The following is a 27,971-nucleotide window of genomic DNA, read 5'->3' on the forward strand; positions in this document are numbered from 1 at the left end:
TTGGATCAAGTGCAACTGTAGCAAATACTGACCTTCCTGAAACTATTTAGAGTTTTCATGTGTTGATACTCATTAGAAAAAAGCAAAACTTGAAAAAAATCCTATAAGGATTAAGCTATAAGATTGTTTTCAGGGAAAAAAAAAAAAAAAAGGAAAACTAAATGGAAGATAGTTTTAGAGAAAGTAACTTTCATAGCACTTGGAGGTAACATAGCTGTCTGTAAACAGGATGTTTAAGGAAAAGATACTTGGTCTCTTTATGATTCTTTCTGTGGCCTTCTAACTGAAAAGTCTGACTGTGTGAACCCTGGTTATCTGTGTTACAGAAAACTGATGTGCTTTGCAAGCTGAGATTCTTCTGCAACAGAGCAAAGTAGGAGAGACATGGTCTTGTGGTTTGGGTTACTATCATGTAATTTACACAGACTGTGTAACAGCCAAATCTTTTTGTGATTTAAAAACTTCATTTAACTGCATAAAGGAAGAATGTTCCCCATGAAGAGTTTCTTGTGTTCATGCACATTGCCAGTGATTTACCACTGAGAGAAGTCCTAGCAATTGTAAACAACTAGATAATTCATCAGAACATCACACATAAATATATCTCAAATAATTTTTATATCACAGCTAGTCTAATGCATTAACTTTTTATCTTAGGAGCTCTTCCATAATAATCTATTTCTCATCTTATGGGATAGATAATGAAAGAATTTTTTGAAATAAACAAAACATTGGATGAGAAAAGAGGAGAGACAGAGTGGGTTTTGAAGTGTTGATGCAATATTACAGATTGTGTTGCAGTTCACAGAGGAGAAGACTACTTTGGTTATGATACCAAATTGTTTCTCTTCCACGTCTGTAATCTACACTAATATTTTTATGCTTAGAAGCTTAAAAGATCCTGAGAAGTTAATTTCAACCTCTTAGTAAAGTCTACATGGCTAACATGATATTATTCCTCTTGTGTGGTTTAGATTAACACGTATCTTTCTCAGTGACAACTATTAAACTGAAAGATTTATTTTCGCATATCATGGATATCAGAAATGATAAGACTACATAAAATGTCAGAGGTTTGAACTTACAAGTCTACTGAAGCTTTTAAGTGCCTGATTAATGTTAAGAGCAGAAGAAACGGTACTGAATTCAGGTGGGACCATGTTTTTGTGAAGCAGCACAACTTGTTTTAGTACACCCCATGCACCTTTGTACCCACACATACCCTACCCCCTGTGTCCGTGTCTCCCCCATATGTCCCCCCCATCTCCTGCTCCAGCCCACCCGCTTCACCCACACGAGTTTTTAACCCACGCGAGTTGTTTCCCCCTGCACCCCTGCTCTCCTATCTCCTGCTTCCCCCTGCTTCCTTTTCCTCCTCCATATTCCACACCACCACCCCCCATCATCCATCAGGCTCCAGACCCCGGGTGTGCTGCCTGCACCCTGTTCTCTGTCATTTTTTTTCCTTCTTTTCCTTACAAGTTGTTGTTGTTGTTTCTTTTTAATGATGATTAAACTGTTTTCGTTTCAAGCCACGAGTTTTCTCACTTTTGCCCTTTCCGATTGTCTCCCCGTCCCGCTGTGGGCAGGGGAGCGAGTGAGCGGTCGCGTGGGCCTTCGTTGCCGGCTGGCGTTAAACCAGGACACGAGGTGAGTTGCAAGCCCTGCCTGGCTAATGCTGGAGGCTCTCTGTGTTCCTCCTGCCATCTCGACGGGCTGTCCTTGTTCTTCATCGCCGCTTTATAGCGAGCGCCTCTCGCTCTGTAAGCGGCAGTACTGGGGCCGTGTTGCAGGCAGCAAAGGGCAATTGTGACGCTTGCTGGCAGGAGCGGCAAGGAGTGCGGAGCCACGCTCCTGTAGGGAGCAAAGATGGAACCTCGAGGGCTCTGTGGTCCTCTGCTGAGGACATCTAATATCCCGACAGGCCTCTTTGCTTTCCCTGCTTCACGTCTGATTACTTTGCACACCGGAGTGCAGGGCGGTAAGTAACACCGTGCAGCGTCTCTTCAATAAGAGACAAGCCCCGTGCAAGAAGCCTTGCGTGCGTGCAGGATTAGGAGAGCAGCGTTCTGATAGCACGGAGGTGCCCACCCCAACTGAGCCCTAGGGTCGCCGGGGTATCGCTCGCTTGCAGGTGGGCGGCTCGCATCTGGTGCGCTGGGCCGCAGCCTTTCCTGCCGAACAGAGCTGCCCCTCTGGCACGAAGCAGCTTTGGGTCTCTTGTGGCCTGCCTTCAGGCTGTCACCTGAACCAGGCGTTATTTTTTGTTGTAAATCTCTCGCCAGCGTCTGCTGACTGGCTGCTGTCGCTCCCGCAACCCTGATGCCACATGCAGAGGGATACAGCAGTCCCTGGGGCTTGCTCCAGGGGACACCCCCCTTCCCCCCCCCCCCCCCCATTTGCAGGTTCCCTGTGCTGCTTCTCCTCTCTAGATAATGGGGTGGGGGATGGGGGCAGGGACAGAAGCGGCCGCCCGAATTGTCTGTTCCTTGCACTTGACTGCTGTAAACACTCCAGCCGCTCGGGTGCTTTTTGGAAGGGAGGCGATGAAGAGGAGTGCCCGGGCTGCGAGTGGGGAAAGGGCAGGGCGACGTCAGCCCTGTGCCCCCAGTAAGGAGTTGCCGCCTGCGGCTGGTCTCTACTGGGCTGAGCTGTCAGTCATCCCTCATGCAGCTGACGCTCAGAAGAGGATCGTTAGGGTGATGCTGCCGCCCGCCGACTAAAATTGGGTACTGGAGGTGCCGCTGCGGTCCACGCTGCCGTCCTCCGGTAGCGGCAATGCGATGCCGCTGTGCCTGCGGGGTGGGGCCGCCTCGCTCGTTGCTTCCTCCCTCCCGGTAAGGAAACGCCGCTGCCGCCCCGCGGGCGCGGTGTCGGCGGGCGCTCCGCGCGCAAAGCGCCGAACATGCAGCGCCGGCACCGCACAGGTGCGCAGCAGCAGCACCGCCGCCGCCGCTGGTGCCGCCTTGTGGGCAAAGTGCGGTACTGCAGCCCGGCGTTCGCGCGCCGGCTCTGAGCCCTCCGGCGCGCCGTCGTACGGCCGGCGCGCATGCGCGGTCCCCGGGAGCAGCGTGGCGGCGCGCAGGGCGCGGGTGTCGGCGGCAGCGGGCGAGCGCCGGGACCGCGGGTGAGGCGAGCGATCCCCTCCGGCGGGGGCGGCGGGTGCCTCCTGCCCGCTGGCCGCCCGGGGCTGGCGGGACGGGAAGCTGCGAAGCGGCCGCCGCGGCAGGCTCCCGGTCCGCCGGAGGCGAGCCGGGCCAGGGCAGCGCCGGGCAGGTACCCGAGAGCCGACGGAAGGGAAGAGGGGACGGAGGCGGGCACCCCCCAGGCGCGGCCAGCGGGCGCCTCCCCGAGTCGCCGGAGCTGCCCCGGCCCCTTCCCCCGGCCCCGCTCGGCCCGTGCGGCTGCCCCCAGCTGCAGCCCCTCCCCTGAAGTCTGTGCTGCAGCCGCAGGCAGCCCCCGAGCCCTGTCGTGAGGGCGGCAAGCTGGCCCTCCGGTGTTCTCGAGTCTCCCTTAACGCGGGTGCCGTTAGCAGCGGCGCGGGGAAGGAGCGGCGTCCGTCCGCGGAAGCCCCTGCGGACGGAGGGGCTCCGGCCAGGCTGGAGCTGCGGTAATAACGGTCGCTGCTGCCTCTTTCCCTCTGCCAGAGACCACGCCGTGAGCGCGGTTCTCTCTTGTTCCCTCTTTGGTTTTCTTGTTTTCCGGGTGGCTGGGCCCGGCTACCCGCGGGGGTGCTTTGGCTGGGGGGTTTGGGGTGGGGGGGCCTGGCCGTGCCGCTGATGGCGGGGAAATAAAGCCTGAAACGGCAATCGAGAAGCGGCGCCCTGCCTGTGCTGGGGCTGCCCCGCAGAGGCGTGTGGCCGGGCCCTCCGCAGGTCCCGAGCGCTCCCCGAAACTACGTGTGGGGGCCCGGGGGTGCAGGGCTGTGGGTTGGCGACGCTCGGCGTCGCCCGTGGGCGCTGCAGGGTCAGAAATGGAGAACAAGCTTTCTGTTCCTTGACAGCAGGCTCGTGTGGCTGATGTGGGGGCTCGGAAACAGACCGAGCTGCCCGGCTTTGGGCCCAGAAACAGAGGTCCGGCCCTGCGTGTTTGGGCCTTGAGAACAGGCTCAGCAGCCGGGTTTTTTGGCTCCCAAATGGGCCCTGAGTCAGCTGGTGTGGGGGCCAAAAGTGGGAGCCGGCTTGGCTGGTTTTGCAGGCGGGTGGGAGGGTGTTGGGGGTTGTGGGGGGAAGCGGGGGGGTGGGCAGGGTGCGTGGACCCTCCCCGGAGATGGGGGTCTGGTTGTGTCAGACGCCAAAGTTCGGGAGGCCGGCACGCAGCGGGCCGAACTCAACATCTGTGGTGGTCTGTGGGGGAAAGGCGCTTTTCAGACCCCACGTGCCCTCTCGGACTCCAGCTCTTATTTCTGTGCTGCTCAGAATAGTTGTTAAGTAATTAATCACCCAAACTAATGGATATTTACTTGGCGTGTAACTCTGATGTTTAATCCTAATGCTCCAGTTTTGACAGCAGTTGATATACAGCCTTATGGAAAGCCCAGACCGTTGCACGTAGCTGGAGCTTGTAAGGAGAAGTAGCTGAAATCAGCCGGAGGTTCAGTGCGGAGCTGGGGCTTCAACAAGCCAGAACTGTAGCAAGCAGGAGCTGGAACGAGGTGGGGTGTCCACTGGCTGGAGCGTGCGTTAGCCAGAGGCAAAAGTACCTGCGGCTGTAACGAGCAGGAGGCACGATCAGCTGGAGCATCTTTTCGCTGGAGCGTCCGTCGGCCGGACTGCGCTCCCAACACGGCCAAAGAGCGGCTGGGCGCAGGCAGGGCTGTCCGCAGCAAGCAGCTCCGAGCAGCGGGGAGGTGAGTTGTCCTTCTGCCAGTGGGGAGCCAGGCCTCTTCCCTCGGGGATGCAATCCACGCCACGCTCCTCTCTCTGCGTGGAGGTTCTTGCCCGGTCCATTCCCGCGGGCAGAAGCGAGGTGGGGGTCCCCCAGCTCTCCTGGGGCAGCCTCCCCTGCAAGGGGGTGCGGGCGAGTTGTCGTCATCCCCTCGGTACCGGGCAAAGGGGAGAGAAACCGGCCAGCAGGAGCTCCTGGAGTGCAGAGCCCTTCCGGCAGAATCCTCCCCTGCCTTTTCACTGTTGGCTGGGTGTGACAAGCAGGTTCGTTTCTTTGTCTCCTCTCCTCCCAGTGTCACCTTCCACATTACACGAAGAAAATCCTGCGTGGTCAATGCCGCTTGCTGCTCAGGTAATCGCACGTATCGGGCTGGGGGAGCGGAGAGAAATGCTTGCGAGTTCGAGGGCACTACAGATGCTCCACGTTAAACCCACAGAGAAGGCAAATTTGCTGCTAGTGCAGAAATGCTGATGGAAAAATTGCTGTTAACAGATTGTGCCCTGTTCCTGAACTGGTCCCTTGATGTGTTTTTGTTTCAGGCGAAAGAATGAAATTTCCTGTCTGGTAAATTCAGAGCTGCCTGTTAGCTTCTTCAGGGTCGAGTGTTTCTCTTCTCTCTGTTCATGCTGATTTTATGGGCAAGTTGGAAATAGCCTTTTACTTTTTTATGTATAACTGAATTTTTAGGAATATGTGGTGTCCCTGTAGTTCATTTTTGAGCACCTAGATGCCAGTAGAAATGTAATGAGTGAAACATGATGGGAACTGGTACTTAAACTTGATTTTTATTTGTTGTTTTTTTTTTTTTTTTCCTTCCCCATTAAGAGTGTTGATGGCATGTTGTCCCGTGGCACAATCCCCATTCCGTTCAGCAGAGTCTTCAGTCTAGGACTTTTAAGTAAAAAAGTTTGTCCTTCCAAAAAGGGGCTAATCATTCCTAGGACCGAGGCATAGACTTGGAGAGTCGCTTAAGTATGTGATCGGAATTAAAGCCAACTTTCAGTTGAAGTTGCTGCTGTTGGTCTTTGCTTTCATTGATTTCTCCACCACTCCCTCGTGGTTGGAAGCTCTGAATCGTAACGTTTTTCAGTCTCTAACATATTTCCACCCCCACCCCCCAAAAAAAGGAGAGGCAGTGTCTAGAAGTTAATTAGTTTCCTCACCAATGCGTAAGTACATAAAACTTGAGTTATGATGATTAAAACCATAAAAATGACACCAGTCTTGCAGATCTGGACTATTTCTGGACAGGCGTTCATCACACGCAAAAGTCGTCAGGGTACGGATCACTTGTGCTTCATGCTCTGACAAGACAAAATGCTGAGGCAGGGATGAGCTCTGAAAGAAGAAGGAAAAAAAGGAGGATACAGGGTCACGGTTTTGTTGGGTTGTTGTTTGTTTTTAGAGAGTGCAATATTGACTGGTGCCAGCCTGCAGAGCTCTTCTGCTGCCTGACCTCTCCTTCTCTTTCATGGCTGTAATTGTTGTTTGGATAATTGTAGAAGAGCAGTTAAGTTACTTGCCTCTGTGAATGTGCTGGTAGTACCAGGAAGGCAAATGCTTGAACCAGTAGTGAATAACTTGGCTACAGGTAGAATTTCTGAAGGAAGAACAGCAGCAGCAACAGGAAGCAAATAGCAAGTGACCAAAAACTTGCATGTGTCAAACGCATCAAAGCTTTATTGTCAAATGTTTTTTGGCAATACGTTCCAAATGGCTTTTTTCGGTAAATGTAAATTTTCAGGAAGTTCAGGGTTGCGTGTGGCAAAACGTGTCCCTCTGCATCCGCGTCCTGCTACGTAAATAGCATGGGTCGATGGCAAGTCCAGTGGCAGGGCTGCCGTTCCCTACTCTTGATGTTGCCGTAGTAGTGTTGCAGCATTTAGACCTTAACGGACGGGCTGAGGAATGGAAGGAGAATGCCTGTTTTCTGTAAGGGCTCAGAATGCCAACCCTTTTCTCTGCCTGCCGCTCCCCTGTGTGTGAGATGAAGTTGTTTTATTTTTCTCCCTTGTTCCTGGTCTAAATATTTCTGGAGCTGTTGCTGCTGTGGGTTTGCAGTTGCTGTTACTGCGTTTTTGTAGCGTCCTAGCGATGGGTCGTTTCTGCTGTGGCGAAGCGTCAAGATACGGTTTTCGGTGTAAAGCGTCAGAAACTACGTTCACTGCAAACCGGCAACTCACGGCGCAGGTGAAACTGATCTGGCGCGTGCAGCTGTGCTCGCAGGGATGCTCGGTGGCTCCTCATCAAAACGGCAGGCTGTGTGCGTGGACGTCCGTAGGGTTGCTCTCTGGGTCCGAGAGCGTTAACGTATTTTTGCTGTTGGAAGGTGGAATGGAGCGTGTGCCTGTTAAATCTCAGGGTGGTCAAAAGCTAGGAGGGACCCTGAGCGGGTTTGGTGGCACAACTGCAGTTTTAAAAGATCTTGCCCGTTTGGAGCAACGGACTGGAAAAAAATGATTCCTTTTTTGCAACAAGGCAGTTCACAAGATGTGTTGCTGTGCTCTTTAGCAAAAATACTTAACTTGGGACGTATAGGTTTGATGGAGCCTTGGCTGTACTAAAGCTTGAGAAAATGTATGTAGGTCTCTGGGTGTGTCACCTGTGTGTATCTATGAAAGTGAGTTCTAGTGAAAGTAAAGTTGCCAATGAGTCAAAAAAGAAAGGAGAAAAAAAAAAAAAGGCCCGGTTGTCTGAAAGATGCAAAAGCTCTAGTGGCCTGTGTCAACAACTGTACAGAAGATGACGCAAACATACTTTTTCCTCCGCTCAGTCATACTGTCTTCACAAACCTTCACAAAAAAAAGGCAGCTTTGGCTTCCTACCCAGCTTTGTGCTAATGTGTTGGGTTTTTTCTTCTCTCAGCTGGATGTCAGCTGGCACCGTTTCGCTGTGGTTGCCCTTTCTTCTGCCGTGACGGTACAAGACAGAGGGAAAGATTCCGTAGTGGCCTGCAAGTACAAGGTATGCCTACGATGTGTGTCTGCGTTTTTGCAAAGGTACTTGCGGTATGGACTTTAACATTGAGAGTGTGCCAACTCTCCTTCTACTTTTTTTTACGTGAAGTATTTTAACAGAAATACTAAAAATAAGTTCTGTTCTGGAGCATGTTACACCTATACAAAGCTTACTTCCCTCAGTTTATTTTCTCTTCCTGAAAGCATAATCATCTGTTTCTGTGTGCTTGCTAGTAAATGATACCGTGAAAATAATTTTGTACTAAGAGGGAAGAAACTGTTCGTAAGAGTTCAGGTGTTCAGAAGAAACAGACTTTGTTTTCATGATAAAAGCTTTATGCTTTTACAGTCAATGAGTTTTTTAAAATATCTTATAGTAGTACTCAAAAACGTTACGGAGATAATTAGCATCTGTACTAAAAGCAATCAAGGTCAAAGAAGAGACGGGGGACAAAACAGGACAAACGGGCATCGCATCTGTGTGTTTCCCAGGCTTTCCCAGGAAGCATTAGCAGCCTTGTAACTAGTGTCAGTGAGCCCTGAGGTGTTTTTGATGAGTTACTGCTTCAGGAATGTATTTTTTCCTTTAACCTACAGTGTGTAATTTTGACTTCAGTTGGAAAGAGATTTTCCAGAATGGAAGTCTTTCTCACTCAAAGAAATTTTGTTTTAGGAACTTCCCATCAGAGTGGATCTTCAGAGGTGATTGACTTGACAGTAGAAGTCATCAGTAACAAGACTTTTCACTCTCTTTAAAAAAAAAGTAAAAAAAAAAAAAGTCCAAAGACCCAAGCACAGCCCATCTTCCTAAAGTTGATGGCATCACTGGTCTTTGGTTTCTCAGTTGTAACAGTCGAGATAACATGAAAACGTGTTACTCTGCCTGCTTCAGTACTGCCAAAAGCATTAGGAAATCCACCAGTGCTTTTTGGTAGTCTGAGGTATTGCAGCACTGGGGATTTTACAAACTGACTTGCATTGTTTAAACTGTAACTGCCAAATAGCTGTAGTATATGATGTGTTAGGTGTATGTAAGCAGTTAGGTATTTTTCTAAACGTTTAAAAAGAGAGGCAACTGAATGTTATGGGGTTTTTTTTCTGATGTTTTGATGGAGTGCTCTGAAGTACTTTCTTTCTGTCTGGCTTTCAATGGTGCATTTCCCTGGCAGTTCAGTAGCGCCTCTGTTGGGCAGCTCAGCTGGCCAGGTGTCCCTCCGCGTTATGTAACACGCACAAAACCCCCTAGTCCCATTATAACTGTGTACTTTGGAGAGGGATAATTTAACGGTACGAATTCAGAGCTGTGCAAGTTAAGGTAATGGGAAAGGGAAATCAAATACTTTTACAGTATAAGTATTTTCATTGGATGTATATAAATATGGGCACACCTTTTTAGTGTAAAGTGAATTACTGAGATTTATTCTTTATTTTTCATTTTGCTCTTTGAAGTTTTCCACTTCACTTTCAGCTTTATTCACCAAACAAGCAAGATGCAAAGCAGTAGCAGCAGCGCAAGGGCTGTAGCTATTGTGGTGGATCCGTAAGTGTAGATTCTGATTGCGTACGACCTCGTCCCGCAGCCTCCCAGGGTTATCTCCCTGCAGCAGTGCTGTAAGGAAGGGAGGAGACAGTTTTCCAACACCGGCAAGAGTGTTTACTTGTATGCTAAGAAGGTGTTCAAAATGGTATCGATTAGCCTAAATGCTGATTTTAAGTGTTCAAATCGCTCTTAACTTTTAGAGGAGGTGGTGTATTTCGAGCTGACCTTTTTTACCTGGAATCCTCCTTTAGCTCAGCGACTCTTCTTGTGCACCCCCAGCCTCTGCTGGCAGGGTGGTATGAGAAGCTGGAAGGTCCTTGACTTAGTATAAACACTGCTTAGCAACAACTACAGCATCAGTGTGTTGTCAACATTATTCTCATCCCAAATCCAAAATGGCCCTGTACCAGCTACTCAGAAGAAAATTAACTTTATTCCAGCCGAAACCAGGACAATCCCAAACCCCCTGATTCTGGGTCTGCAAAGGAAAAATACCAAACAAATTTGGGACACCTGGGAAAGCCCAATCCGCCTGGATTTGCGCAGCTGGAAAGCAAAAACCCCACCCCATTTGCATGCACAAACCGCAACCAAAAGATCACTCCTTTTTATGTTGTGGAAAAGCACTGAAACACACCCCAAACTGAGTATTTTGAAAGAGCAAAAAACTCCCCAGTTTGGGGAAGACTGGGGGTGAAGCACAGGCATTTTGAGGGGCATTGCTGGGGGTCCTCCCAGCGTGGATGATCTGGTGTGGATGCTCTGTTGCGGGTTATCCCAGGTGAGTTACCTGCTGTGGATCATCCTGGGTGGACTCCCTGGGGTAGGTCATCCCCACCCGTGTCCCACCATGCACCTTTGTACCCTCACCTACCCTCTCCCCGGCGTGTGTTTCTGCCCCATATGCCCCCCGCTGCTCCAGCCCGCCCCCTTCACCCATGCGAGTTTTTAACCCACGCGAGTTGTTTCCCCCTGTACCCCCTGCTCTCCTATCTCCTGCTCCCCCCCTGCTTCCTTTCCCTCCTCCATATTCCACACCACCCCCTCCGCGCCCCCATCATCCATCAGGCTCCAGACCCCTGGTGTGCTGCCTGCACCCTGTTCTCTCTCATTTTTTTTCCTCCTTTTCCTTACAAGTTGTTGTTGTTGTTTCTTTTTAATGATGATTAAACTGTTTTCGTTTCAAGCCACGAGTTTTCTCACTTTTGCCCTTCCGCTTGTCTCCCCATCCCACTGGGGGCGGGGGAGCGAGTGAGCGGTCGTGTGGGCCTTTGTTGCCGGCTGGCATTAAACCACGACACGAGGTGAGTTGCAAGCCCTGCCTGGCTAATGCTGGAGGCTCTCTATGTTCCTCCTGCCATCTCGCTGGGCCGTCCTTGTTCTTCATCGCCGCTTTATAGCGAGCGCCTCTCGCTCTGTAAGCGGCAGTACTGGGGCCGTGTTGCAGGCGGCAAAGGGCAATTGTGACGCTTGCTGGCAGGAGCGGCAAGGAGTGCGGAGCCACGCTCCTGTGGGGAGCAAAGATGGAGCCTCGAGGGCTCTGTGGTCCTCTGCTGAGGACATCTAATATCCCGACAGGCCTCTTTGCTTTCCCTGCTTTCACGTCTGATTACTTTGCACGCCGGAGGGCAGGGCGGTAAGTAACACCGTGCAGCGTCTCTTTGATAAGAGACAAGCCCCGCGCAAGGAGCCTTGCGTGCGTGCAGGATTAGGAGAGCAGCGTTCTGATAGCACAGAGGTGCCCACCCCGACCGAGCCCCAGGGTCGCCGGGGTATCGCTCGCTTGCAGGTGGGCCGCTCGCATCTGGTGCGCTGGGCCGCAGCCTTTCCTGCCGAACAGAGCTGCCCCTCTGGCACGAAGCAGCTTTGGGTCTCTTGTGGCCTGCCTTCAGGCTGTCAGCTGAACCAGGCGTTATTTTTTGTTGTAAACCTCTCGCCAGCGTCTGCTGACTGGCTGCTGTCGCTCCTGCAACCCTGATGCCCCATGCAGAGGGATACAGCAGTCCCTGGGGCTTGCTCCAGGGGACACCCCCTTCCCCCCTCCCCCCCATTTGCAGGTTCCCTGTGCTGCTTCTCCTCTCTAGATAATGGAGTGGGGGGACAGGGACAGAAGTGGCCGCCCAAATTGTCTGTTCCTTGCACTTGACTGCTGTAAACGCTCCAGCCGCTCGGGTGCTTTTTGGAAGGGAGGCGATGGAGAGGAGTGCCCGGGCTGCGAGTGGGGAAAGGGCAGGGCGACGTCAGCCCTGTGCCCCCAGTAAGGAGTTGCCGCCTGCGGCTGGTCTCTACTGGGCTGAGCTGTCAGTCATCCCTCACGCAGCTGACGCTCAGAAGAGGATCGTTGCGGGGGTGCGGATTCTGCTGCCCCGTGGCCGCAGGTGGGAACTGGCGTTGGGGAGGCGTGCATGCGCGGTGGCGTGTGTCGGTGGGCTCCTGCTGTTGACGGGTAACCGAGACGCGGTAAGGCATCTCTACAGGCGCGCATGCGCAGTGGCGCATGCACGGGCTCGCTACTGTTGCCCGGCAACGAAAGCGCGACACGGCGCCTCGGAAACTGCGCATGCGCGGCGTCGCGGTTTACGGCGCTCCTGTTGTCGCCTGGCAACCAGAACGAGATACGTCATCTCGGCAGCCGCGCATGCGCGATGCGCCTTGTACGGCGCTCGCTGCTGTTGCCTAGCAACCAGAACGCGTTACGGCAGTTATGCATCCGCGCATGCGCGCTGCGCCTTGTACGGAGCTCGCCGCCGTTGCCTGGCAACCAGAACGCGTTACAGCAGCTCGGAATCCGCGCATGCGCGCCGCGCCTTGTACGGCGATCCCCGATGTTGCCTGGCAACAAAAGCGCGACACGGCGCCTCGGTAACTACGCATGCGCCGCGTCGAGGTTTACGGCGCCCATGTTGTTGCCTAGCAACCAGAACGCGTCACGGCAGCTCGGCATCCGCGCATGCGCGCTGCGCCTTGTACGGCGCTCGCCGCTGTTGCCTGGCAACCAAAGCGCGACACGACGCCTCGGCAACCGCGCATGCGCGGCGGCGCTCCTGCTGTCGCATAGCAACCAGAACGCGTCACGGCAGCTCGGCATCCGCGCATGCGCGCTGCGCCTTGTACGGCGCTCGCCGCTGTTGCCTGGCAACCAAAGCGCGACACGACGCCTCGGCAACCGCGCATGCGCAGCGGCTCTCCCGCTGTCGCCTAGCAACCAGAACGAGTTACGGCAGCTGGGCATCCGCGCATGCGCGCTGCGTCTTGTACGGCGATCGCCGCTGTTGCCTGGCAACCAAAGCGCGACACGGCGCCTCGGAAAGGGCGCATGCACGGCGTCGCGGTTTACGGCATTCCTGCTGTTGCCTGGCTACCAAACCACGGTACAGCGGCTCGGAAGCCGCGCATGCGCGGTCGCGGCCCCTTGCGCCAGCGCGCTCTTTCGCCACCTAACGACCAAAGTCCGATACTGCAGCTGGGGTGCCGCGCATGCGCGCTGGCGCGTTCTGCCAAGCCCTCGCCGCTGCCACGCCGCGACCAATGTTCGGTACTGCAGCTCGGAGGCTGCTAGTGCGCGGGGCTGCCCCGGTCCTGCACGTGCCGTCCGACGGTACCGGCAGTGCGTCCCCGGGGGAAAGTGCCGCCGCGCTCGTTGCTTCCTTCCTCCCGGTAAGGAAACGCCGCTACCGCCCAGCGGGCGCGGTGTCGGCGGGCGCTCCGCGCGCAAAGCGCCGAACAGCAGCGCCGGCACTGCACAAGTGCGCAGCAGCAGCACCGCCGCCGCCGCTGGTGCCGCCTTGTGGGCAAAGTGCGGTACTGCAGCCCGGCGTTCGCGCGCCGGCTCTGAGCCCTCCGGCGCGCCGTCGTACGGCCGGCGCGCATGCGCGGTCCCCGGGAGCAGCGTGGCGGCGCGCAGGGCGCGGGTGTCGGCGGCAGCGGGCGAGCGCCGGGACCGCGGGTGAGGCGAGCGATCCCCTTCGGCGGTGGCGGGGGCGGCGGGTGCCTCCTGCCCGCTGGCCGCCCGGGGCTGGCGGGACGGGAAGCTGCGAAGCGGCCGCTGCGGCAGGCTCCCGGTCCGCCGGAGGCGAGCCGGGCCAGGGCAGCGCCAGGCAGGTCCCCGAGAGCCGACAGAAGGGAAGAGGGGATGGAGGCGGGCACCCCCCAGGCGCGGCCAGCGGGCGCCTCCCCGAGTCGCCGGAGCTCCCCCGGCACCTTCCCCCGGCCCCGCTCGGCCCGTGCGGCTGCCCCCAGCTGCAGTCCCTCCCCTGAAGCCTGTGCTGCAGCCGCAGGCAGGCCCCGAGCCCTGTCGTGAGGGCGGCAATCTGGCCCTCCGGTGTTCTCGAGTCTCCCTTAACGCGGGTGCCGTTACCAGCGGCGCGGGGAAGGAGCGGCGTCCGTCCGCGGAAGCCCCTGCGGAAGGAGGCGGCTCCGGCCAGGGCGGAGCTGCGGTAATAACGGTCGCTGCTGCCTCTTTCCCTCTGCCAGAGGCCATGCTGTGAGCACGGTTGTCCGTTCGTCCCTGGGGATGCCGTTGACTGCAGCAGCCTCAGGCTCGCGTGGGCTGTCTCTGCCCGGCCTCCCTCTCCTCGCGGCACGGGAGTGTTACTGATTGGTTATTGTTTATGTTATTGATTTGTTATTGACTAGTTAGTAGCTTTGATTTGTTATTGATTTGGTAGTAGTTAGAATAAATCATGTTTAATAAGAATATAAAATGGTAAGAAGTAGTTTAGCAAAGGTATCTCTATTGTATTTGCACAACCGACAGCTGCTGTGAAACCTTCTGTACAACCCGCTACCAAGGCCAGAGGAATTGGCCAAAATCATTTAATAGGAACATTTAGAACTTAGCTAATAAGTAACAAGAACATTTAGAACTTAGCTAATAAGTAACAAGAACATATAGAACTTAGGTAACAAGCTTGAGATTTAAGATGATTTTGATATAGTGTTTGTCAGTAGGAGTATATTATAACAACCTAGACGAATGGAGAAAATGTCAGAATTTTAAATTAATGGGAACTAATAAGAGTTGAATGAAGCAACTTGTAGTTATTTGCCAAGAAATAGTTAGTTACCTGCCAAAGACCAAACTGCGCAGAATCACCTGAAGGAGGTCAAGAAGCGGACAAGTGAGGAAGACTATGAAAGACCACCAGAGGACTCTAGAAGACCACCAGAGACCTTCAATGCGCATGCGTAAAGGACATTAATGTATGCTAATAACTTCCCAGAAATCTAATGAATATGCATAACATTTCTCGGAAATCTAATGAATATGAATGAATAAGTTTAATATAAGGTGTATGATTTTGGAGTTCAGGTGTGTGTGGTCTTTTGAGAGGACTCACCCACGCACCCGGCCGTTAATAAAGAAGTGTCTGCTTATCTACACTAAATTGGTGTTGATAAGTTTTTTACTCCGAGTTTTTCAGTAACAGGAGCACAGAGGGACAGGCAGAGCGCTTACTGGCTGTGGACAGGAGCTGCTGAAGCTGGAGAGGCCACAGAAAGGTAAAGAAGAAGAAACGGAAGGCCATCTGGCTGGCAGCTGCCTCCCGCTGCAGGCCAGAGGGACCCTGCCTCTGTGGGTGTGGGAGGATCCCTCCTCGTAGTCCACAGCAGGTCAGACCGCCAGGGTCTGTATGCGTGACCAGCAGCGCGGTACGGCCACGTAGTGAGCGAGCGAGCGAGGCTACATGTCTAGGAGGCCTCATCTCGTAAGAGCTGCGAGGGGCTCGCGTGTTCTGTTATGCGGAGGACAGCCAAGCAACTGAAGTTACAGAAGAGGAAGGGAGGAGAGAAGGAGAAAGAAGCGGCTGAACTGGCAAAGTCTCCTGGCAGCGCCAAGAACAAGAGCTGCGGTGAGCCCCAGGCCCTCGGGGCCTTGTCTCCCCTCTTCAGCGTTCTGGTCCCTCCCTGCCCCTCCGTCCCCTGGTCCCCTCTCTTTCCCACACCCCTGCCTTTTTTTTTTTTTTTTCTTTTCTTTCCTCCCTTGTACCTCTGATACTGAAAAACTGGTCGAAGAAACTCCCTAAGACTCGTTTTGGAGTTTTAGAAAGCAGGCATTCTTCATTGCAGCGCTGGATGCACGGGGGATAGTTCCACCTAGTGTGCATGCCACAGCTTTAGCACAAACAGGTTATATAGAATAACTAATTGCTTATTAATCAGATTAGTATACGTATACATAAAAACGACGGCAACCGATTATCATAGCACTGCCTACATGCGATCACGCGCAATGAAGGATCCATTTGAGACGAAGGGGTACTTTTGTGACCACCGACCCATTTGAAGTTCTTGCTGGCTGTCCTCGAAGTCTTTATTCTTGTCCTTGTTCTTTGATCTTGAAGTTTAACGCAGTTTCAATCACATGTGGTCAGTTTCAGCATTTTTCCCATTTAGCTTACAGGGGAACATCTAGTCATAAGAGCAAAGAACTGCAAAACTTAGGAGTACCTACCTCTGCTAGTTAATTGCTCGGCTATACTTTTGTCTGTTGTTTCAGTCGTAGCGTTAGTATAAGATTTCTAACAATTATTTACCAAATCTCACTTTTACAGTCACCTAGCAGCAAACCACAGCTGGTACAAAGTATTAAAACCATCCAAATATTTAGACGTGCCATACAGAACGTATGGAAATATGCTATCAGAGGTGTCCGAGGGGCAGGGGGAGTGCCGGGGGGCGCCCCAAGCCCCGGAGCAGACTCGCTGGCAGGACTCGATAGGCGTGCGACTGACTGAATAGACGCTGGCCGTCCGTCCCCTTTGCCCTCCGGGCTGCATTTGCGCTCCCTCTGCACGGGGCGAGGGGCTGTGAGGGAGCCCAGGGGAGGAGGAGGTGAGGCGCTGGGGGGGGCGGGCCGTGCCCCCCCTGTTCCTGCTGGGCTCCGGCTGTTGCAAATATTCTGGTAAAGAAATCAACATTTAATCACATAGAAGAGTTAGGTTTGATTAAGAAGTAAAATTGTGAGGCATAACGTATACGATTGTTAAGTTTGAAACGTAGCCATAGAAACTTTAGGAGCTGTGTTATGTGTGACACTAGGAACTGTAATATTGTTAAAGTTTGAAACAGCTAACCCTAGAGACCTCACCAGGAAGTTACTGTTTTTTCTGCATGCTGTTTCAGGAAACTAAGGAAACCGTCGTGGACGCCAGTTTGCTGCTTGGAAACCCCCTTACCCTTCCCATCTTGATTTGAGTATTGAAGATGCCAGTCAGCAGAGCCAAGTGTCACTGACCAATGATTGTTTTTAAATAAGAATATTGATAAGGTTATATAATCACAGGACCGATCATTACAAAGGTTAAATTTAAGAACAAGCATAGTATGCGTTTTTATGGAAGGAGCTTAGGTAACAATGACCTGACGGGAAAAGTCTGTAAAAACTGATGGATTTTGATACTAAGTGGGACACGCCTTTGGAGGAGCGATCCCCCGTGTCCCCAGCCCTGCGATAAACAAAGTGCCTGCTTCTTAACTTCACGTTGATGTTAAGGAGTTTTATTCTGGATTTTGGTAATGGTTTTGGCGACCCAGATGGGACCTTGTGAGTGAGACTGGACGAGATTGAGCGTCGATCGAACTCCGGCTGGCACCGAGGTATTCTCGGGGAGAACCGTCACCCTTGACGCGCAAAGCTCCTCGCAGTGTTCCCTGGAAAAAAGGTAAGGCGCTGCTTCTTTGGAATTTGTTTGGAAAGCCTGCCCGTGAGGCGCGGCGAAAGCTTCGCAGGGTTGGGGCTTGGAGGGTACCCGTCTGGAGTGGAAGCCTAGGCGTCTGCCTGTAAGTCATAAGCGGAAGCTATTGCTGGGTTGGACTTTGTGTATTATTTGGGACAGCTGTCGTTTGCATTTGTTTGGTATTTAGTATTTGAATGTATATAAGTATAATGGCATTAGCAAAATTGTTTAAGAATAAGAAGCAGGAAATAGAACTGCTGATGAAAAGTTACCAGAAACATCACCGTTGGGATGTTTATTGGCACATTGGGGTGAATTGCAGGAAAAGTGGTAAACAAACAGAACTTTGAGTTATAATACTATATTGCAATTACTGTTGTTTTGTAGGAGAGAGAGTAAATGGAATAAAGTACCACATGTAGATTTGTTCTTTTTAAGTGAACATATCTGACGGGGACTGGAGGGAAGTCTCCCAGCAGAACCTCTGGTTACAGCTTGTTACAAATATTCTGATAAATTAAAATTTTATATAAGCTGGGTTTGATGAAAAAGTAAAGACTGTAGAATATATAGGGGTTTGAAGCTCGCAATGTAGTCATCGAAACTTAGGAACATACAAAATGTGCTGTATACAGTCATAAGAAAATAAGTATTGTCTAAAATAAGTTAACCATAGAAACTTCGACCGATTTGTTAGTTTGTAGTGTTTCGTCCTAAGAAACTAAGAGAGATCGTTATGGATCTTAGTTCTGTTGCTTAGAAACCCCACTTTGATCAAGATTCCAGTTAGTGGAATTAAGTAAGATTAACCAATGAATGTTTTAGTATAAGAATATTGAAAAGGTGGTGTGACTGAGGGCCAATCACTAGAAACATTAAATTCAAGAATTAACATTGAATGTACTTTTATGTAAATCTAATACATGATGGCGAAAATCATACTGCGCAGAATCACATAAGAGAGGTCAACTATCGGACAAAGTGAAGAAGACTATGGAAGACCACCAGCGGGCTTCTGAAGACCACCAGAGGGTTCACCACGCCTGCGTAGAAGGACATTTACATATGCTAATGATTTATCGGACAGTTGATGATTATGTATGACACTTCCCAGAAATTTAGTGAATATGGATAACAGGTGTGTATTTAACCTGCATGATTAAACTAGACAGGTGCACACACTAGGTGGAGTGATCCCCTGTATGCCCAGCGCTGCAATAAAGTACGTGCTTCTTAACTTCTCATTGCTATTAAAGAGTTTTATTCCGGATTTCGGCAACAAGCTGAACTGGGAGAACAGAAAATTGAATTTGAGTTGACACTAGAGTCACCTTTTCAGTTTTAAATACCTTAGAGGGAGAGTTAAGTTTTGAAGAAATTGGTGGTGGTGGTGCAACAAGCGAACGAGAAACTAGACCCTTCTTTAAATCTTTAACAATGAAATTAGGAAAGCAATGGGTCACTCAGCAGTTTTTGTATGTGCCAAATTCTCCTAAACTCCTGTTAAGGAGAGATCTATTTGAGAACTTAGAGGCAGAAATTAAATTTAAAAATGGAGAGATTAAAATTTTAATTCCAGAAAGTAAACGTATCGAAGCAGTGGCTTTCTTGTTAACAGGATGTTTACCGAAAGCAGAAGATTATACCAGTCCAAGTATAATGCTGTCATTCCAATCGTCTGGACTGGGAAGTTCCTGGTAAATCCAAAAAGCAGAACCTGTGAGAGTTGATTAAAGCCAGGATCGAATCCGGTAAGAATTAAACAATACCCCCCAAAACCAGAAAGTCGGAAAGGGTTAGTAATGGTAATACAAAAATTTTTAAGATACAAATTGTTAATAGAATGTGAATCCAGATATAACACCCCGATCTTGCCTGTTAAAAGGCTGATGAAAAAGATGACAGATTAGTTCAAGACCTCCTCAGAGCAATAAATCAAATGGTACAAGATATTCATCCGGTAGTGGCAAATCCTTATACTTTGTTAACAACCCTAATGGAGAAACGAGAATGGTTCACAGTGTTAGACCGAAAAGATGCCTTTTTCTGTATTCCCTTGGATCCCAATAGTCAAGAGGTTTTTGCTTTGGAATGGGAAAATCCTGAGACTGGGAGAAAAACACAATATACGTGGACAGTCTTGCCTCAAGGCTTTAAGAATAGTCTTACCATTTTTGGAAATCAACTGGCATGAGAATTAGAGATTTGGAAGAAAGAAAATAATCAAGAAATCTTGCTGAAATATACGGATGATCTGTTAATTGTAGCTGAGAAGGAAGAACAATGCACAAAGTTAACTGTTAACTTTTTGAACTTTTGGGGAATCCGTGGATATCGAGTGTCAAAAGAAAAAGCCCAAATAACCCAGAAAGAAGAAACTTATTTGAGTTTTAAAATCCTAAAAGGACAGAGACAATTGGGACCTGAGGGAAAAGAGGCAATGTGTCGTCTCCCCGAACCTAAGACTAAAAAAATTAATGACAAGCATTTCCGGGAATGGTTGAGTGGTGTCACCTGTAGATTATAAATTGTGGCTTGCTGGCCTGACCTTTATAGGAGCAGCTCAAAACCTCAAACAATGGATTGGACCGATGCCAAGAAAGCTACATTCCAAGAATTGAAACAGGCTGTAATAAGGGTGCCAGCCCTAGCGTCTGCCAGATCTCACAAGAGACACTTGAACTTTTTGCTCGTGAAAGAAGAGGTAGAGCTCTGGGTATCCTGGCCCAATATTTAGGACCAAGTGGGCGAGCTGTGGCCTACTTCTCGAAGCGATGAGATAATGTGAGTCTGGGATGCTCTGGTCGTCCGAGAGCCATCGCTGCAACTGTGCTACTGATCCAGGAAGCTCGTAAGTTCACCTGAGGACAAAGGATTACTGTATATTTCCCATATGATAACTGTTGTGCTAAAACAGAAAGGGGGGCACTGGTTATCCCCTAGCAGAATGCTGAAATACCAAGTGGTGGTGTTGCTGGAACAAGATAATGTTTACCTAAAAACTACTACTGCCGTTAACCCTGTTGCGTTTTCAACAACTGACCAAGTTAAAGGAGAACTGGAACGTGACTGCTTGCAGGCAATCGAAAGAGTTTACTGCAGCTGACTGGATCTCTGAGATGTGCCACTAGAAGAAACAGATTGGGAACTATATGCCGATGGGAGCGGTTCCATCCGTGAAGGAAAACGTTTATCGAGATAGACAATAACTACTGAGGAGGTAATTGCGTTGCCAAGTTTGCCTTTGATGATATCTGCCCAAAAGGCTGAATTGATAGCTCTTACTCGAGCTCTGGAACTAAGTCAAGGAAAGCGAGTCAACACTTGGACAGACTCAAAGTATGCTTTTGGAGTAGTACGTGCGCATGGAGCGATACGGGGAGAAAGAGGACTGTTATCTGCACCAGGAACCACCGTTCAGCACACAGAACAAATACTGAAATTGTTAGAAACCATTCAAAAACCAACAGCAGTCACGATAATGCACTGTAAAGCACACCAGTTAGGTAAGACCGGTCCTAACGCAGGTAACCGACTGGCTGATAAAGCTGCTAAAGAGGCTGCAGAAAAAGGCATCCTAGCACTAGTTCCAGAGAAAGGTATAAAATTGCCTAAAGAAACTCCAAATTATAATGAAAAAGATGAAGAATTAATTATTAGATTGCAGGCTAACAAAATGAAACAGGATAGGCTGTAACACCGACAGGTTGAATAATAGTCCCACCCACAATAATAAGACAAATTGCCCCATTGAACATCACAAAGTATATTGGGAAACAGAAAGTGAAATATGACAAAGATTGTTTAAACAATTATAAGCGGACGTGAAATGTATATGTAAAATTATCCCCGAATCAGTAATAAGATCATCTTTGGGATTATTAAATAAGGAAATTTTTTAGAAGAATATTAGCAAATTGATTTTATAGAATTGCCTTGAAAATAAGGATATATCCTACTTTTAGTTGATATCTTTACTGGGTGGCCCAAGGCTTTCCCTTGTTGCACCAACAAAGCAAGGGAAGTAGTCAAAGTCTTGCTCGAAGAGATAATACCAAAATATGGGGTGCCTGTAAGAATGCCATCTGACAATGGCCCTCATTTTATAGCAAAGATTATGAGACAAGTTGAGCAAAGTATTATCTATGGATTGAGACTATCACACCCCACATAGACCACAAGCAAGTGTGTGTGGGGAGAGAGAGAATGAACTATATCCTTAAGCAACAGTCGAGTAAAATTTGTCGGGAAACCTCACTCCTCACATGGGTTAAAGCGTTACCCATGGCTCTATTGAGAATCAGAGTATAGCCAGAAGAGAAAGAAAAGTCAAGTCTTTATGAAATGTTGTATGAAAGGCCATATCAAGAGTCCTATGTTCTGAGTATCTTGAGTGCATTTGGAGATATGTTTTTAAAAGGTGTTATTTCTTTAAGCAATTCTTTTCAAGAACTTTGTCAGTATGTCTCCACAGCTGGACCCTTAGAATTGGACGTAGCAGCGCATCCCTTCCGACCAGGAGATTGAATATATATAAAATCACCGAGAAGTGGAAAGGACCGTATCGAGTCATTTTAACAAAACTTGTAGCAGTAAAGGTCTGGGAGAAGAACCTTGGCTTCATTATTCGAGAATAAAGCAAGCACCCAACAAGAAACTGGAAGTCTAAGGAAACTGGCCCTTTAAAATGGAAAATCTATAAGTAAGTTTCACATTACCTATTTGGGAAAACAGTTGTGTAAAGGTTATAATGCTGGGGTTGCTATTAGGAATATTGTCGAGGGCAATAATCTTTTTGTGTGTTTAGAGGGTGTATGTATTTTTTTTGAGGGGTTCTAAACATGAGATAAACAAAATGAAACAATTATTGTTTGAGCTATTAATCCTGATATTAACCGTTTTTGTAATTTGGATTAAAAAAAAAAATCTAGTTTTGTAACTGATTCAAAGTTTTGTAAAGACACAAAATTTAACCTCAGTAACAGCCTGCCTTCTGATTCCAAAGTCAGATGAAAATCTAGTTCTGTGGAGAATACTGACATTGAATTTAACCAAAACTTGAGAAAAGAGGTAGAACAATGAGAATCATTTTAGCAGATTAAATTGGATGGATTTAAAAGGCAATTATTTATTTGAAAGAAGGAATTATAGCGTTGTGAATTATAACGTTACCAAGCCATCCACCTCACGGACAAAAGAATTAATTTACTCGCCCTTCGGGAGAAACTTGTACAAGCACCCCTTGAGGCTGTCAGCTGCCAAAACCGTAAAGACAAGTGCAAAAAGGAACTTGGGATCATGTTTAAAATATAAAACGATGTTTAGAACTTACTGGAGTTCCAGGATCCTTGTTAGAGCCACCCAGAGTCGGGACCATCTGTGGAAATTTAGACTGGTTTAGACAACCAGAGAAACATCACACATCCTAAACAGAGCTGTATGAAAGTTTATACTTGCAGCTCCTCTGACCCCAAACTCCCAAGACTTTCTCTAGTAGCTAAAGCTCTAAGATGGGGGTGTATTTGTAGAAAGTATAATAATATTTCACATGATCTTTGGTCCCCTCTTAATAACGGGAAAAATTTAGCTTGGAGTTGACGGCATTAAAGGACAGGTGAAAAGTTCAGGGTTAACTGCTTGGGTGACTAGTGATGTTATATGATCCACTCACCTTTTCATGAAGGAGAAAAGCAAATTGTGGTCTTTAGACTTAATAACTCTATCCTCTCTCTGGAAGAAATCTCCCTTGTGGCCTCGCTCTCTGGTGGACCTGGGGAAATCGAAAAGATGAGACCTGGCAATCGCCAAGTCTTAGAACTAAAATAAGATGGGTATTAAAATCTGTATTTTGACCCCAGTTAACACCTCTTCCACATCAGATGACTCTTCACATCTTTCACTCAATCAAGGCAGTGCCTGCTGCTTCACTTCACCTTGGTGTTGAGGGGTTTGGTTGCGGGTTTCGGTACCACAGCTGCGGGCCGGGGCTGGAGGAGCCGCACGTGCGGGCAGTGAGGCTGATGGCGACGCCCCCTCCCTGGCAAGGGGAGGGGCTGACGGGGGAGGGGCCGCCGGGAGCCCAGGCAGGAGCGGAGCAGAGCGGGGCCGGGCGCCCCTCGGAGGGCGAACATCGGAGGCGGGGGTGGCCCGGGGGAGGTGGGGGCCGCCTGTGCCGAGGCCGGGAGGGAGCCCTGGGGGCTCACAGGGCGGCTGAGAGAACGGGCGCGCGGGGGTGGGGGGGGCGCTGACAGGGCGGCTGAGAGAACGGGCGCGCGGTGGGGCCTCACCGGGCCCCGTTGCGGGGCTGCGCAGTCGGCCGGCGGGTCCCGGGGAAAGCCCCGAGGAGGACGGCGGGGTCCGTGTCGGACGCACGGAGCGGCAGCGGGGCCGCGCCGTGCCGGAGCGGCGGCGGCGGGAGCGCGCTGGAGCTACCCGGAGCGGCGCTGGGGGCTCGGCAGGGACTGCCGCTGCGCCGGCGTGGGGAGGTGGGGGGGAACGGAAGCGGCGTCCCCTCGGGGTCAGGCAGCAGGCCAGGCTGCCTCCCGGGGCATGCCGGGAGCTGTAGTTTTCGCGGACTCGGCGGCCGGGCAGCAGCGTGGCTCTCGGGCGCGGCGTAGTCCTCGCGGCCCCCGGAGTCCGACCAGGTCAGACTGGAGCGTTGCCGGTTTCCCGTGGTTTTCCGCGGGCTTCCCGCTGCGCCCGCTCCCCGACCAGCCGTGCGGACGCGCTTCCCGGGCGCATGCGCCGTGCTTCGCGTGGGGCAGCCCGGCGTTCGCTAGCCGGCGCAGGCGCCGTCCACGGAGGTTTGTGATCTAGATAAGCCCATGTCCTGGATAGCTGGGGTTGTGTTTTGCAAGCCTGTGACTCCCACCGAGTTCCCAACAAATTCAAACGTAGAAATTGTGCATCAGCCCTCCTCGCCCCTTCTCGCTGGTCTGTTCTCTGTGGTCACCATTAGTAGCCTCGGTTTCCCACCTGTGGTTCTCCACAAACCCAGAGCCTCGCAGCTCCATGCTGAAGGGAGTGGGGAGCTACACATGGAGAAGGCAGAGGCCTGAGTTTGTCTTTTGGGGATGAGAAGCGGGGAGGAACTGCCATAAATGGGATGCATCCCTGCTTGAGGCGTTGCTGTTTCAGCTGTGCACATGCAAAATCCTCAGATACGTTGCATCTACCCCTCCTTTCCATTGACCACAGGAGAACTGGCCTCCTGTGTCCCCCAAGTTTATTTACTTCATGCTGCAGTGAAGTGGCTATTTTTCTTCTTTTCTCTGAGGATTTTGTGGATCTGGGAGTGGGAAGGACTGCCTTAATGCTGGCTTTCTCAGCCTACTTCTGGGAAGCCAGGCATATCTGCAGATTAGAGCCGGGGTAGTGGCTCAGGCACTTTTTATTCCTCGGAGGGCAGTGGATTTGTGGAGTTAGAGCAAGGCATGCCTGGATGTTGGTCTCCCTGAGGGGGAGGGGGTTTACAGCCAGATGAATGAAAAGTCTCCCACAAGCACTTCTGGGGAAAGGGTTGGGGGGTGGCTTTTAATGTACCCACGGTATCAATGTGGCAGGTGAGCATACACCCCCCCTCTTGCCTGGGGGATCTTATGTGGACGCCTGCTGAGCCAGGGCTGGAAGCCCCTCTGCACACTCTGGAGGAGCTGGGTGCAGACTGGGGACATGAGGGCAGTCGTGACAGGGACACAGAGCGGCAGAGAGTCCTGCTTTTTCAGCAGTTAACGGTGCTACTGCGTGGTCAAAATCTCAAGTGCACCCGTCCAACCGTGCATTCTCTTTCCTGGGGTTTGTTTATGGGACAAATAAACTGCCCAGCACTAGATGAGAAGGTTGTCTGCACTCCACCTCAAATCAGGTGCGTCACCTCTCTGTCGGGAAAGAAGTATGGGGCTGGGCATAAAAGGAACAGTAACTCCAACGTTGGGATTCTTTTTGGCTCTGGGCACGGAGCAGGTAACCACAGCGATACAGAGAGGGAAGGAGGTGCTGATGGGTTTGCACCTTGGACTTAAACTGTAGAGGATGATCTGTTCAGGACATCCATGTCATAGAGTAGCTGTTGCATGATTTATACTTGTAATCAGGTTCCTACTTGATAGCCTTAACTTTGCGTGGATTGTGTGTTGAACTTTCCAGTAGTTTGTTTGTTTTTACATTTCCTTAAGGTCTAGGCAAAGGTTTAGAAAGTTAGCAGACTTAAGGATAAGTATTTATTACTTTGTCCTGCCACTTTGCCATTTGAAACCTGTTCTGAGTATTGGTGGTATTCAAGAAATTGCCAAGATTTCGAGGGTGAATCTGTATCTTTAGGTGTACTGAGCAGAAAAGTACAATGGATCTTTTTAGTTGCCAGATAGCTTTCTTTATCCAGGCGGTCAGTTTATCAAGATCAGGCTGCAGTGTCCAGGGGGCCGGGGCGGGAAGGTTGGTGTTCAGACTTCTCATTCCTGTCAGCGGTGACTCTGCTTGCACCACTAAGTGGTGCTGTGTACATATACTTCATTAAATTGGGAGTTGCCTGTGCCTGCCTGCTTGTGCAGTTCGGAGTGGTCATTTTAGAGAAAATGTTCTTTTGGCTGCATTTGTTCTCCTGTGATACAAAAACTTGACAGCGATTGGGGGCAACTACTATTTTAGGAGGATTCCTATAAAGTAAGAAATTGCTGGTTTTATTTTGTCATGATGGGCAAAACATTAACTGATTCAAAATCACGTCCACTGCAGCTTATGCTTCCGTAACACACCACTCAACTGATTTCTATGCGTAAATGTCTTCGGAGAGGAATCCCAGGTGCCTGCTGTGACTATAGGGACAAGCCGTATGGGCTCACAGGAACAGAACATGCTTTGCCTTCCCATCACCAGAAGAAAGAAAGAAAGAGTTGAAGAAGGGTGCTCAGGAGCAAGAGGCTGCAAGGAAGTTGCTGTACATGATCCTTTTGCCTTGCTTTATCTGACAGAAAAGCTGCCTTCTGCTAGTTGGGTCTTGGCTTGAAATACAAGGGGGAAGAGACTCCCACCCCTCTCCCAGGGAGTGTGCTACTTTTGACTGGCTTGTTCTGACTATGTGATCTGCAATTACAATATTTAGATTGCATGGTGACAATCTATACCACTGACTCCCTGAGTGGTTTTTCATTTCTGTCCCCGCTTCCTTCTCCAGCTTTTTTCAATATATCAATTTAAAAAAATAAAAAATAAAAAATATTTTTAACCTTACATGAACATCATCTGTTGGCTTTGGCCCCAAACACTTTATTTCCTAGAAATAAGTTGAGTCTTTTCATCAGAATATGTAAAAGATTTCTAGCCACTGTAGTACTATTGTATTGTTTGTTTTTTTTAAATAAGTTTCTATCCAGGTTCCAGCGTGTGCACTAAACTTCTGCTGCAGTAGAATATAGTCTTAAGCTGAAGAGAGATTTCATGGTTGGGAGAGAAAAAGAGCAGATCCTGACTCAAAGGTAACTTTTCCAAGGGAAAGGTAAACTCTTTTGTTTCTTTGGGGATTTTTATTCTGATAGCACAAGCATCTTGTTCTCTCAGGATTTTGTTATCTCTGGAAAAAAAACCTTGGTGTTGTGTCACTCCCTCCTTCCCTGGTTGTGGTTTTTTTCACTCCTTTCAGAGGAAGTGCTAAAACTGTTATATTTTAGGAAGACATTTTAACTTTTGACTCGGACATCTGCAGACATCACTGTAAAGACGATTTCTGTGCATCCAAATGCTGTTAATCCGTTAAAATACCAAATGAAAGATGTGTAACTTGGAGCTGAGACGTCAGACTATTCCAGATGGGTCTGGTTTACTTTGCATTCAGTGTTCCTGTAGCCTGTTGCTTTGGAACTGCAGGTAATAAGCTTTTCAATTGAATAAATGAGTGGTAGTGGTTTTTTGTTTTCCTCCCCTAGAAATGTAGTGCTTAATCATACTGCACTGACCTGTAGAAGTTGTGGACACTGTGGTGTTCTCCAGAATGCTACTTGGGCTGCCACTACAAGGAGGTCATTTAAAATAATAACCTTAGACTTTAAAAATACATAAAAACTTAATGATGCTTAAAGTATAGAGCAGAGTAGTCACCAGGTTAAAATACCTTCATGCTTATGACATGCACAGCGATGGTTCCTTTCAGGTTTTTTGGTTGTTTTTTTTTGTTTTTTTTTTTTTTCTTCTTCTTCTTTAAGATGGCACTGGTTGCAGTGATCTTCAGTTTTACGACACAGCTAACTGTCTTAGTATGGATATGGTTCCTTTCTGCCTACTCTTTCAGTTTAATGGCAGACATAGTTAAGATAGCTCTTTGGAGTTGTGGAGTGTGCGTGTGTATATAGATATATGTGTGTGAATGTGTATGAAAATAATAAGACCTAAAGTCCCCTCCCCACATCATTAGTTTTTGCTGACCTGTATTTCAGTGTTACCAAGATTTTAAAGTGACCCAAGTATTGCTGTTGCAAAGGTTTCCATGTTTGTCTAACTATTGTGATGACATAAATAAAAAAAAAAATTCAAAACACTAAATGTTTTATTACTTGCCCTATAACTATATAGGCGTTCCCTGTCTAATATCTATTTCTTTTTTCAGGATTCACTGTATTTTTTTTTTTTTTACCCTATGAAATGGCAAGAGATTTCTGGCTTCCTGTTGGCTTTTGATAGATGTTTTATCCTTGGGGAATTGCCCACCAATTAATTCATAGAGTTTGGAATTTAACTGAAGGACATTTTGCATGCCCGTGTTCAAATATTGATGCTAACAAGCCACCATACAGTTCATGTTGATAGCTTTATGGATACTTAAAGGTAGGCAATAGTCTTATTTTTTAATAATGCTTAACCTTTTTCTGTTTGGCAAGAACAAGCAAGTCTGCCTGGTTTTGTAGGACTTGCAGCTTT

The 27,971-nt window shown here is 49.4% G+C and overlaps 1 protein-coding gene and 1 long non-coding RNA gene across 3 annotated transcripts in view; both read left to right on the forward strand.

Moving 5' to 3' along the window:
* Positions 1 to 2,872, forward strand: part of LOC126051373 (uncharacterized) — a 25,542-nt gene extending 22,670 nt beyond the window's left edge. For both annotated transcript variants that reach the window (XR_007509811.1, XR_007509812.1), the window contains exon 8: positions 327 to 2,872. This is a non-coding gene — a long non-coding RNA (uncharacterized LOC126051373). The remainder of the gene's footprint in view (positions 1 to 326) is intronic.
* Positions 2,873 to 4,269: 1,397 nt separating this feature from the next.
* Positions 4,270 to 10,565, forward strand: LOC126051206 (uncharacterized). The gene is made up of 5 exons (XM_049830141.1): positions 4,270 to 4,344; positions 4,635 to 4,849; positions 5,180 to 5,238; positions 7,753 to 7,851; positions 9,825 to 10,565. The coding sequence occupies exons 1-5, from the start codon at positions 4,270 to 4,272 to the stop codon at positions 10,079 to 10,081; spliced, it is 705 nt and encodes a 234-aa protein (XP_049686098.1). The 3' UTR covers positions 10,082 to 10,565.
* The last annotated feature ends 17,406 nt before the right edge of the window (positions 10,566 to 27,971 follow it).

Source organism: Accipiter gentilis, chromosome 27 (genome assembly GCF_929443795.1).
Source record: "Accipiter gentilis chromosome 27, bAccGen1.1, whole genome shotgun sequence".
Classification (NCBI taxonomy): domain Eukaryota; kingdom Metazoa; phylum Chordata; class Aves; order Accipitriformes; family Accipitridae; genus Astur; species Astur gentilis.